General features: G+C 37.0%; 1 protein-coding gene across 5 annotated transcripts in view; it reads left to right on the top strand.

The window, feature by feature from the left end:
- The window catches only part of CNKSR2 (connector enhancer of kinase suppressor of Ras 2), a 219,480-nt gene that overhangs the window by 84,819 nt on the left and 122,296 nt on the right, over positions 1–12,365 (top strand). For all 5 annotated transcript variants that reach the window (XM_040582541.1, XM_040582540.1, XM_040582539.1 and 2 more), the window contains exons 6-7: positions 4,764–4,883; positions 11,518–11,577. In XM_040582541.1, coding sequence (XP_040438475.1) covers positions 4,764–4,883; positions 11,518–11,577 — 180 coding nt within the window. The remainder of the gene's footprint in view (positions 1–4,763; positions 4,884–11,517; positions 11,578–12,365) is intronic.

Here is a 12,365-nt window from a genome sequence, read left to right as displayed (position 1 = left end):
GAAACTAAAATAGATGTCTATGATACAGCTTGTGCTGAATAGTTATGCTGAAAAATAATGTGTTCATAAATTGTTAGGAAAAAAATGAGTAGCAGAAGTTGTAAAAAATGAGTAGCAAATTAATTGGGTAGCCTAGATGCAAAATATTATGTCAGCCCATTACTTTCCATAAAATAAAATAATAATGTTAAAACTTTATTATTATTTAAATATAATGATGATGATGATGATGGTGATGTAATAATAACCCCCCTGTAGTTCTCACACCTACATAATTTGTCAAATTGGCTTTGCATTTGCCAAGGTGAAAGCTCCAGTGAAGTCTGGGAAACTTAAGGAAAATTTAGTCAAGCTAGAAGTAAAGTAGCATCAAACATAGCTTCAGTTTTAGGCAGGGTTGTTGCTTGACTGAATGTGGAATGAACCTGATGAGCCACAGTGTGAACTGTTGAGGAAGAGCAGCATGGAGAAGTCAAAGGTTTTTTACTTGGGAACTTTCTAAATACAGCGTCATGCTGCCTCTATTAAATTAACGTTATTCCTATGCCATGTGGCAGCATCTTTCCCATGGAAGGTCCTGATCCACTGAATAGGTCCAAGGTCTTTTTCCGTAAAGAGGTCTAATGGGGAGGAGGCATGTTCCTGGTGAAAAGGCTCTTTTGTCTGCGTACTGATTTACGCTGATTGGTATATTAAAAAGCCTTGGCCACTGAAGTCGACAGCAGTAATCTGGGCAGAAACTGGGTGGTAACTACATTCAGAGCCACTGGTTAAACTCTGTTGTAAACTGACACAGCTGTGCCCTACATGTCCCAACACAATCCAAGCTCCAATATGTTCCTGAGGCTGAATTTCCCTCCTCCTCCTTCTCCCATCCTCCACAGATGCACACAGACACACAAATCCAACCCACAAACTGTGAATGAGATGCTTCTGAGAGTAAAGGCAAGGAGAATTGTATTACTTTGCCTGTGTCAACCTCTGGATGTGTTTCCAGTGAGAGCTTGTGTACCCTGTCTTTGCAGTTGGGAGAGGGTACCTCCTGGTTAATAGTGGGCCCCTTGCTGTCCTGCCTCTGGGCAAGCTCAGAGTTCATGAAAATGCACCTTTCACACAAACCTGACAGACACTTGGTCCTACTTACAATCCAAGTCTTTAACCAAGGAGTATTTAACCAAAATTATTTAAATCTATAATAGTTAAGGGAAGCTTGTTTGATTCTCTGGCTATTCTAACACAAACACTCTTCTTACACTTTCAGAGGAAAACTAAGAGTTGTTAGATATTTTCTATTAGCAGCTGAAACTTTTGGATGGTTGGGCAGAATCCAGGCCCATCTTCTAAAATAAATTTTCTCCCAAAAATCTTGAAATTATGCTGGAACAAGAAAACTGAAATAAAATGCATAGTATTCTGAAATTAAATGGAAGTTTAATAAAAAACAAAGTACTTGGTCATTCCTTGGAAGCCCAGGCAACATGAATATGCCAGTTAGCTATCCAACAGCAGCGAGTCTTGAATTCAAAATCCTCCTACAGCAAACATCCTTTCCCCTCCAAAGGAAAGGACAGTTTTCACAAAGTAAAACAAAACATGTATTAATGAAGTAAGTTTGATGACAGAACTCTTCTATAATTACTAAGCAGATGATGTTGTGATTGATAGGTCTTATTATCTGGAGTAACTGTTTTTTGAGAAACTATGGATGTGGTTAGTTCATGTCATGTTGTCTTACTGAATCGCTCAGGTCCACTAGTGCTCTATTAGAAGAAAAAGACCTGATTCTGTTGGCCAGAAACTGAGAGAAGTAATTCAAGAATGTTTTTGCTTTTCTGTGCCTTCTGTTTTCTTTTGCCATTTCGAGTCACCTCTGCTACTAATATACGGTAATCAACCTGATAAAATGTAATGGACCTTTAAAAGTTCTCTGTCTTCAACTTTTGTCTTCTCCCTGGTAAGAACTGGGTACTCATCAAGTAGGAAAAAATTTGTAGTAATGCAGCAGAGTTTTGCCCCCAGATGTCATTTTTCTAGGAAGACAGTTATATATGCATCCCCACATTTTGAATGAGTGTTTACATTTTGGAAACATCATAGAATTTGAAGCCTTAATCTAAAAGGGAGTTCTCTAATCGTATGGCCTTCTCTAGGGACTTTGCTGTGGCTCATATATTGTGCTTAGACTGGGCATATTGTGCTGTTGGATGTCAGTATGAGTATCTAAGATGGAAAGAAAACTGCAAGACCCGAAAGACAATAATCTTTTAGAAATGCATAGAAACATATTGCAGATTTTTTTATCATAGTAACTTGGTGATTTTTGGCATCCGGTATTCCCAGAGCTCCTACTGGGGAATATTCATACCACCTTGTTTTCGAATTGCAACCAATATAGCCACATTGGAATGCTGATCTCCATAGACTTACTGTATAGACAGTCTGTACTCCTCTCACGGAGAGGCAGAGTGAGAGCAGCTGCTCCAGGGAGCTATTTAATGCATGTCAGCTTAGGCTTCTGTTCAATGCTAAATCCTGGACTTGCCTCACTCCTCTCCTTTCCCCATCATCTGTCACGGCAGCCAAGGACTTTTTTTTAAGGAGGAAACACACCTGTGATCTCGAAATGGCATACTTTGTGTTAGGTGGTAGGAACGCTCCTTTTCTGTGCATTTTGTAATCTGTCTGCAATGCAACAGTTGGGAATTGGACAAAAAAATCATACATTGTTGTATGTATGTTGTAAATACAAGTTTTTCTGTAACTGCTAAGGACCCCATAAATTTAGTAGTTTTGGAATTAATTAATAGGAAGAACAGGTGGGTGAATACAAGTCTAAAGATACATGAAAAATTCACTTTTCATCACCAGAGAATTATTTATAACATAGGTTTTCTCACTTTGCATGTGGTGAGCTGAGCGTTCTGTAATTTTCTAAAAGTAATTTTTCAGTAATTGTCAGTGCAGTTACAAGAGAGATGAAAATAGAAATAACATGCCAGCATTGTATTAAAAAAACCCCAATCAAATAGAAAATCTAAGCTTTCATTTTTATTATGGAATTTTATATCATTTTTACCTTTTTAAAATGTCAGCTCAAAGCAATTTCCATGTATCCAAAAAGACATAAAGAAACCCCAATCTTGCAATAAAGTTCACTTTTTCACTTCTTCCTAAATCAGGTAAAGCACAAAGGATTCTTAACCCCATTTTATATATTTCTTGACTTGCTTTTTTCAGTAATGATTCTGCAGCATGAAATACAGGTAAAGCAGAAAGGGTAGTGAGTGTGTGTGTGCGTGTGTCTGTCTATGATTGAAGGGAATATTTTCTGTGGAAGAAGGTGATGTTGGTAATATAAATTTTGTTATATTTTCCATTTGATTCTGATTTGTTTATTCATTCTGAAACATTATTGTTCAATAACATAAGCCATCTATATACAAACCTAAACTTCCAACTGTTTGTAAATAAAGAGAAGAAAATCCCAATGTAATGGTCTGTAGAAGGATAAAGATTTCACTGTCACTAGATTTCTTTTTTGCTTTTGTCACTGAAGTTTTTTTACTTTCCTTTTTTTGTAAGGTATTTGTAGTTTGGCATTTGGAATTAGAATGGTGATTTGGCAAGGAGGTTATACCCAGTTTTATATTACTTTTCCATAGCATTGTTGCAGTTATTTTTTACTTTAAAAAGTATTCTTTGCAATCTTGAAAGAGTGGTTGGTGCAGCAGTTGTGTACAGTTGTGTTTCAGTCAGTTGAGGAGACTGGTTAGCTTTCATCTTTTGAATTTGAGACCAGTTAAGCTGGCTCTCACTTGGTATTGGAGCTACCCACAGTTTTGGGACCAGAAGAATGTCATGAATTTCAAGAGTCCCTGAATTTGCTGACAAAACATGCATTTGGAAACCTGAACCAAGAAATCAGTTTTAGTTGCTGAAAGGGGACTTCACTGAAAACATTGAAACTCTCAAATATCACTTGCTTACAAAAATATGAGAGAATGATAGGAAAAAAATCACAGCTTCCTGGCTTCTGAGAAGAGGTGTTCAGGAAGTAAGACGTGAGGAGATACACAGTACGCATTTGACAGTCCAAGCCAGTTTAGAAACTTTTTTATTTCTGTCTTGCTGCAGAGAGGTTGCCAAGGATAACAGGTTTAAGAATTATCCCATCATGAAGTGGTTATTTATTGTAATCTTCATGCCTGCAATAGTAAATCATACTTGGCAGCAGTAGAACATGAGAGACTCAGTCCAAAGTCTATTAGCATGTTTTATTAGTATACAATACACTTCAGAGTTAATGAGAGTTACCCATCATCGAGAGCCTGATTTTCATCTGTGCTGAACATCTGCACATTCAATGGAAATTAGTGGGATTTGGGGGTAAATTAGGGGGGCTTGGAGCTTACCACACACTCTGTATGCCTGAGCACAGGTCAGAGGCAGGGCACCTAACCCTGAGAGTGCATGAGAGCATTTTGTGCAGTCCATTTTTCTCTCTACTGAGATGCAAAAGCATTTGCCTCTTGTTCTTCCCTGGTCTGATGCTGTGTCAGTTCAGGATCATCACAGAAAACGGATTTTGTATTGTACTGCTGATTGAGACCTTTCCCCCTCCTTCATTCCCTCTGCCATGTAGATTCAGCCATGTGATTTAATATGTACTTTTAAAATGCAGCAGTTTAAATTATAGATTGATATGCAAATAGTTAACAATGATATACTTATTAAGACATTTTATTTCCCTTTTTCTTTCCTAGTGTAAAACTCTCTCCGGTGTCTGTGATCACATTATCTCACTTTCTTCTGATCCGCTGGTTTCCCAGTCTGCCCACCTTGAAGTGATCCAGCTTACAAACATCAAGCCAAGTGAAGGGCTGGTAAGAAGTACGCAGTTAATCAAACCCATCATCCAGGATAAGAAAGTGATTTTTTTTAAAAATAAATTGTATATATGGAAAGGAATAGGACATTTTAGCCTTTTCTATTTTAAAGCCTGAAAATAGTTTGATTTCTCATGCTAGTTTGGTTTCCCATGCAGCTGGGCCAACAGTGAAGTATTTTGTAAGGCTGACTGATGTATGCAAAGAGTTTAGTGAACAGGGAGATATGAGTGAGAAATTCTTGCCGTTTATACCAGCCTCTGAAAATGGTTCAGATTGTTCTAGGATCCTGAAGTCTGAAGGGATTTAAATTGCTAAGATCAACTCAACCAAGAAGTTTGCGTGGGCTTATGCACAAAACCTGTCAAATTCTGGAATATGCTTCATATTATTTCTGGGTTATAAAGCTATTCTCTAAGTTATTCAAGGGCTCTACAGCACTGCTGAGAAGTAGCTTATTGAATTTTATTGCAAGAACCCTGCATGCTTAATCAGGTGCTTGTAAAGGCTTGGTGCAGCCATCCTGTGTGTGTTGTTCAGGAGCTGACCATTGATTTTTGGTCACTCAAATATCCAACATTCACTGCATGGAGAAAACCAACACTGATAACAATTACAGCTGTATCACTTTCTATCACTAATAATATCTCTTCCCACAATCCTTGGAGGTAGTAGAAGGTGATCAAAATACAATTAACCTTTTTTTTTTTTTGCCTAATGAAATAGCTTTTGCAACTTCTACCCAAGTTTTCTTAAATAATAAGGACTACTGCTGTACTCTGGACCTGTGTACAGTACAAGCAAGTTTTTGAAGTTGGTTGGATGGTGTAGTTAGGGAGAATATTTTGGTTTGTGGGTTGGTGGTTGTTGAGTTTGGATTTGGTTTGCTTTTGATAAGTTTGGTATGCCAAGGTATTTAGAGCAATTATACAATTATACATTAAAATAATTTTCCATTTTTTTGGAGAATCACAGTTCCAATATGAGAAAAAATGCAAACATTGGGATGAGTAAATATTGCCCCCATTCTATGTTTTAGTCTGATGTTTGTTTTTCCTTCCTCCACTGGCTTGCTTTTTGATCTCTGAATCCATTTCAGACTGATCTGCCAGGATTTCAGCCTTCATGGATTCTATCCTCCCTCTCTTTCTTCTGTAATTTTAACTCTTCCACCAGCTCACTGCAGTCAATCTTTTGAAGTCTTATCTTCTACTGTAATGAAGAAATCTTATTACCCTTTATCTCGATCACCTTTTTTGGAGTTCTGTCCATTTTTATTTGAACTTTTATTTCTTTTCCTTCCTGTCTTGTGACTGTTATTTTCCTCATTTAAGTCTTTTTGTAGGGTGGTGTTAACCCCCAGTGACCAAAAAACGTTAAGTGTTATTTTTGTAAATAAGAATGTGTTTCATGGGTTTTGTTCCTACTGGGTAGCTGATGGGATAGAGAATATCTTTCCCCTCTGTGCCTCTGTTTTACACCCTCTGTCTGTCTTGTCTGTTTAAACTGGAAGCTCTTGAGGCAGGGCTTTTTCTTTTAATGTGTTTATGAACCAGCTGAACAAGGTCTTGATGCTGACTGAGGGCTACTATGTCATTGTTATAAAAATAATTATATGCATTTTTTAAAAATGGAAAACACCAACTGTGCAGTATATAAGCCTTAGAAGGATACAACGATATTTTGATTCTGTCCTTTTTTTTTCGACCCCCTTTCATCCTTGCCTGTATGCCAATATTCTGTTAGCTCTGTATTGTTCTGTCTCCTCTAGATTGTGAGCTCTCCAGAGCAGGCACTGAGGATGATATATCTGAGCCGGAAGGTTGAATATCATACCTTTCAGTTTATTACAGTGCTAATCTTACTAACAGATCATCTTTGTCAGGTTGATCTTGGTGCTTTATATGAAAGCTTTGCTTTTGGGTTCTTGGGGTTTTTGTTCGTTTATTTTTTAAAACTGATATCTTTCAATTAAGATTCAGTGAATGCATGTCAGTACCGCCCTATTGAGTGCTAAGTGTGTCAGTTCAAGAATTGATGGTGGAGCTTATAGTTGTGACTATCCTCTGCACATCAGGAGCACTCGGATGAATATAGAGCTTGATAACTTCTGGACCTTCTTCCAGGATTTGTGCAATGATGGAGATGGAAAAATGGATTATTGTCAGCTTTCTTCTATATTCTTGACCCACATGACAGTTTGTGCTGGATTTACCAATCATTAAGTAAAATCTTCTATAAAGATGGAAAGACTTCAAGCAAAGGAAAAGGACAAGGATGCCTGCAAACTCGGAAGATTTTTTTCACCTAGCATAAACAGAATATCTAACATGTCTCAAATTTATTATCTAAGACGCTAAAGTACATCAGGGAGAGAAAAAGGAAAGGAGAAGAGAAGGAAATTAAAAGTTTGGAAAACAATGCTGTTTCCTTAAATTCATATGGTAAATATATGATGGAATTGAAAAAATGGTTGGAGTTTTTTTACAACTTAAAACAAGTTGGAGCACTATTGGAATGTTTTAATCAGCACAAATAGTTCCTTCATTATGTTTGATCTTTTCTTGTGGAAATGTAAGTATCAGTCAGAGGTAAATGTAAATTGTCAGACTAATACCTTAATACAGAAGGAACAGGTAAAGGCGTTGCAGAATTCACAGTATCTTAAGATATTAAAACTAGCTAACACCTATCAGAAAAACAGACTAAATAACCTGGCAAGCAGAAAAATGTTGTTAGGGTGTAATGTGGGGAAACTCTTGTGTACTGGGTAAAGCAGTGTTACGGGTCGGTTTTAGTATTGCTCTTTTTTTTTTCTTTTCCCTCTGTCCCTGGTACCCAGGCGTGGTTATGTGACTGGCTGCATACATGTGTTCTCCAGTGGGTGTTGCTGTGGGAAGAAGCGGCCTGCAGTGGCTGTGAAGTAAGGGTGAAAAGGGAGTTGTCAGAGTAGAAAATTATTTTTAAAGTCCTGAAATGCTTTAATGTGGTAAGCTTTGCAATCACCAGCATGCTCCCATGTGTAATGATTTTTTTAATTTTATTTTGAGGACTTGGCAGTTGTTTCATCTGTATCAGTAAGCAGAATTTAATTTTGTGTGTTTTTACACTACTGATGTTCTAGAAAGAGACAAAACTGACTACTTTAGGTAATATCTTCTGCTAGGAAACAGACTTAAAAATATTACTGCTTGACTGAAAACAGTGAGTGTATTCAGCAAAGCAGAATATTCTATGCCTTGTGTTAGGCAAAAAAGCAGGTAACCAAGTTTTCCATGGGAATTTTTTCTTCAAAAATTCAACCATTTCTATTTTATCTTTATTTTAAATATAGAACAGAGTATCAGACAACTGTGGCAAGGGTTGATCTTTAATGTCAAATTTTTTTCCTTGTTCATACTATCATTTGAATCCTACACAGTTCGGGTACTGTGGTATGATTTCAAGTCGCAGCTATTCACCTAGCTTGCTAGATTCAGAAACACAGAGGTGAATTCACCAGAACATGAGACTGATTGTTCTGGGTTCCTCTTTGCCTGCTGAAGCAAACACAAAATGAGCCTGTCATGTAAAAAATCACCCCTAAAATACAAGTCGTAGGTATAGTACGGTGTTGCAGTTTATTAAAGGTGCACTGCTGACTCTCTGGCTAGAAAGTATTTTCCAGGAGTCCAGTGTACTACTGTTCCTAATATTTCTCTTGAGTTATTTGGTTTGACATACAGGAGGAGCTGGGAAAAGAATATGAACAGGGTTTTGAGAACTGTTTGGAGTTAAGAGACACATACAGCTTTGGGGGATTCCATTGGTATCACAGTGAAAGAGTATAAATTCAGTTGTGTGTGATAAAATAGAATTAGTATCTTCTTTTCCATCCAGCTTTATATACAAAATGTTAAAAGTATATCAAATTCTGTTGTCATTCTTTTTTTTTTAAAAAAAGAAAGATAGGAAAAAATGGCACAAGGTCTCTTTTCTAACCCTTAACCAAATAATAGTTCACATCAAGATAAAATGTAATGATTAGTTTTAAATTAGACTTCTACCCATAACTGATCAGGACAATCTGATGTAATGGAGCATGAATTAATCTTTAATTTAGGCATACTTTGCTCTTGATTACTAGGGTGGTTACCTTATGGTTATTTTAGTCATATTAACTGGATTATCTTTTCTTTTATTTAACCTAACTTGTTCTTGTAAATTCATAGTGACAATGGTATTATCTTTGGATACCTAAGATGTGTATCTGCCAATTTGTTTCAGTACAAATAGACAGCACACACACTGATCTCCCTCGTTTTCTTGGTTGCTAAAAGTACTGTTGATATTGTGCAGCCACAAGGAGGCAGAGAAGGGAAAACTTATAAATTTACGTCTGTGATATTCTTATTTCCATTCCAGACCAAACAACATAAGCCAGAAACATTCTCTTCTCTGTACCGTTTCCCATATATTGTACACTTAATACAAGGAGTGTAGGAATGTGGGTGAAGGGGTAGCTCATCTTTCTGTTGTGAAGTGTTACATCTCCCCATTTAAAAGCTGCTTTAAACATTTAAACAGAATGATGTTGGCTTTTTTCAAAATTAACATGTCATGGTACTAGTGTAACATTTATTAATTTTGCACATATGGAATAAATATAATCTGGGGGGTTTTTTTACAGCTTCCCTCTTCCCTCTCTTTAATAATTTGTGCAAAATCTTGATCTTAGCCTTTAAAGAAAATTCTACAAAAGTTCTTTCTCCTCTTTTGTGTTTTCAAAGTCTTTTAGATTTGTAGAAAGGTTAGATGGGATGTGAATCACACTTTGCCACGATAGCATACTGGGATAACCTTACTATCCTTCAAAATAATGCTTTGCATGAAACTGAACACTGTGTAACTATTAAGTGTGAGACTTTATCCTTGGCTTTCACCCTGATGTTTTAAGTTGAAAGCAGTAACTTGCTGTCAATAAAAACAAAGACATGACGTTCTTCAGAAATTGCTCCGTGTGGGGACCTGACTCACAGTTCCTGTCACCATGAAGTCACCATGATTTCAGCTTTTGCCATGTTGCAGGATATATGGTCAAGCCACGTAGATCCGGATCCTGAGAGGGATTTAGGCTTTGAATTTTGGTGGTTTGAGGGTAGGTATGAGTATCAAATAACAGATACCAACATATCTCAGCCTCTTGTGTGGCTCATTACCCTGTCTGTAAATTGTGTCTATTAGTGTTTCCCTACCTCACAGGGGTGTTGTGAGGATAAATGTATAAGAAATTGCCATTCTATATTTGAGATAACTGAGTTAAGCAGGAAACTACATGCATGGATCCATTACTGGAAACAGTGCTGAAGGTGCATAGAGGAGCTGGAAGTTGAAGGATGATGCTAGGGGCTTCTATCTATGTAGCAGCGAACAGGTTCATGCTTTATTCTCTTCTAGCTGTGGCAACCCAACATGACAACTGGATTTAATGCCATTACTGCTATGTGCTGTGCAGAGAAAAACAGGAGTTTAGTTTTGAGCCCACTCACCTGAGAAACTCATGCAGTACCTTTTTTTTGCTGGGGATATCCTCCACTTTGTTAAGTGGGGGGTAATTCCTTGTTCCCATACCAAAATGTCTGTGAGTTCTGGTCCCAAATAAGATTAGTCCAGCATGATATGTCTTCTTTGCCTCTTCACCACAGTTAATCATCAATGAATGCACTCTGTTCCTCAATCAGGAACAGACTTCTTTGTGGGACTCTGGTTAAAAGAAGTAGTACGTTATGGAAAGGATGTTTAATCAAGCGCTCAATATTTATCTGCTTTCTGTGAACTGGTTGGGGGAAAGGAGTTTCCTCTGAAGTTGTTGAATGCTCAGTGTATGCCAATTATCTCTCCTTTTTCCTTCTTTCATTGTCATAGTGGATGCTGTTAAAATATTTGAATTATGATTTGATGAAAAAACAGATTTGAGACGCTGTCTCAGACTATCCATGCAGAAACTTCCGTCTGTTTGTATGCTATCCCTCATTTTCCATATTTTTAAAAGAAAGTGGGATAGCTAACAAAGTTGATGTTTAAGTTCTCATCATTGAGTTTTATAGCTGAACTGTTCACCGAGATGAGTGAGGCTATCAGAAAGTGAAAGTCTTAGAGCCATTTTGCAGGCATATTTCACAGCTTTGGTTATCAGTTTGAAAGTTACGTTTGCAGAATTGTCTGTCAGAAACTCCAGATCTTTTAAAGTCTTCTGTAGCTTCCAAAGCAAAATTGAAGTATTGATCATCCTAAGGCAATTTGTAAATCTGGATGTTTTTGTAATCAGGTGTTTATATTTTGTAGTTGAAGGAGTGGACTGTAATAACCGGGAGTATTTATGGAGATGACTGTAGTAAAAGTTTTAGTTTGCTATTGCTAATTAGGGCCAGAATCATTTGGGCTGTTGTTCTTGAAGTGTATGAAAAAGCACTTTCCTATCCAGAGATAAATTCCTCATGGCATATATTAAAAGTCCACAAATCTTAAAAAAAAGGAAAATTAAAAGAAAGAGAAAGAAAGGCTTTTCTTTTAGAGATATGCAAGTTATGTTTGGATGGTGCTGGTCTGTGAAACACTTTAAAAATTCTTTCCCATGATGTCTTTTTCTTAGGGTATGTACATTAAATCAACATATGATGGTCTCCATGTAATTACTGGAACAACAGAAAATGTAAGTATTGTTAATACTGTATGTTCAGACCTGGAAGCCTTTTTGACCTTATCTGTGGTTTATGCTTTCCCTTTGCTATAGACTACATTTTGCTTGCAAAAGTGTGCTAGTTGGCTGTTGAGGACCTATAGCATGTTGGACAGCATAAATGCTTGTGCTTGTTTACCTCAGAATTGAAAGAGTTGTTCCCAGTTGAGGACCAGGAGAATCAGTTTTGATTTGTTCTTGCAAGACATCTAAAATGCTGCAGTTGATCAAGATAGGAAGTAGCTGTCTTGGAGTTACTGTGCTCTGTGAATAAAAGATAAATGCCTTTGTTATGTATAGGCTGATATGCTGGAGTTCGCTGCAGTATTAGACAAACGGCTTTTATATTTTCCATCTATCGAGCTTTATTTTGTAATAAATCAATGCATGGAAACGAGGACATCCCTTCACATTGACAAATAACCATGTATATCTGCATGAACTTCTGAGTAATGCCTATAGAAAGGAACACTTATTACCAGTGTACTAATTCTCACTGAAGGTATTAAACAGCAAGCAAAAGATAATAGACTACTTTTCAGATGCCTTTGAAACATAACCTCCTTTCCTTGTACACTTTATTTAGAGAACTGGTCGTCTGTTAGGAAGTGAGCAAAATGATAATTTTAGAGGGAAGGGCTTCTATCTGTAATCTCCAATGAACATGGAACAAGCACTAAATGACACTGAACTGTTCCATAATGGTTTAAGCAATTCCTTTCAAAGATTTTGATGGCATTTTCTTAAATCTAAGCTGTCAG

The sequence above is a fragment of the Falco naumanni genome, chromosome 2 (genome assembly GCF_017639655.2).
Source record: "Falco naumanni isolate bFalNau1 chromosome 2, bFalNau1.pat, whole genome shotgun sequence".
NCBI classification, from domain to species: domain Eukaryota; kingdom Metazoa; phylum Chordata; class Aves; order Falconiformes; family Falconidae; genus Falco; species Falco naumanni.
Note: the sequence above shows the minus strand (reverse complement) of the source record. Positions and strands in the feature narration are given on the sequence as shown.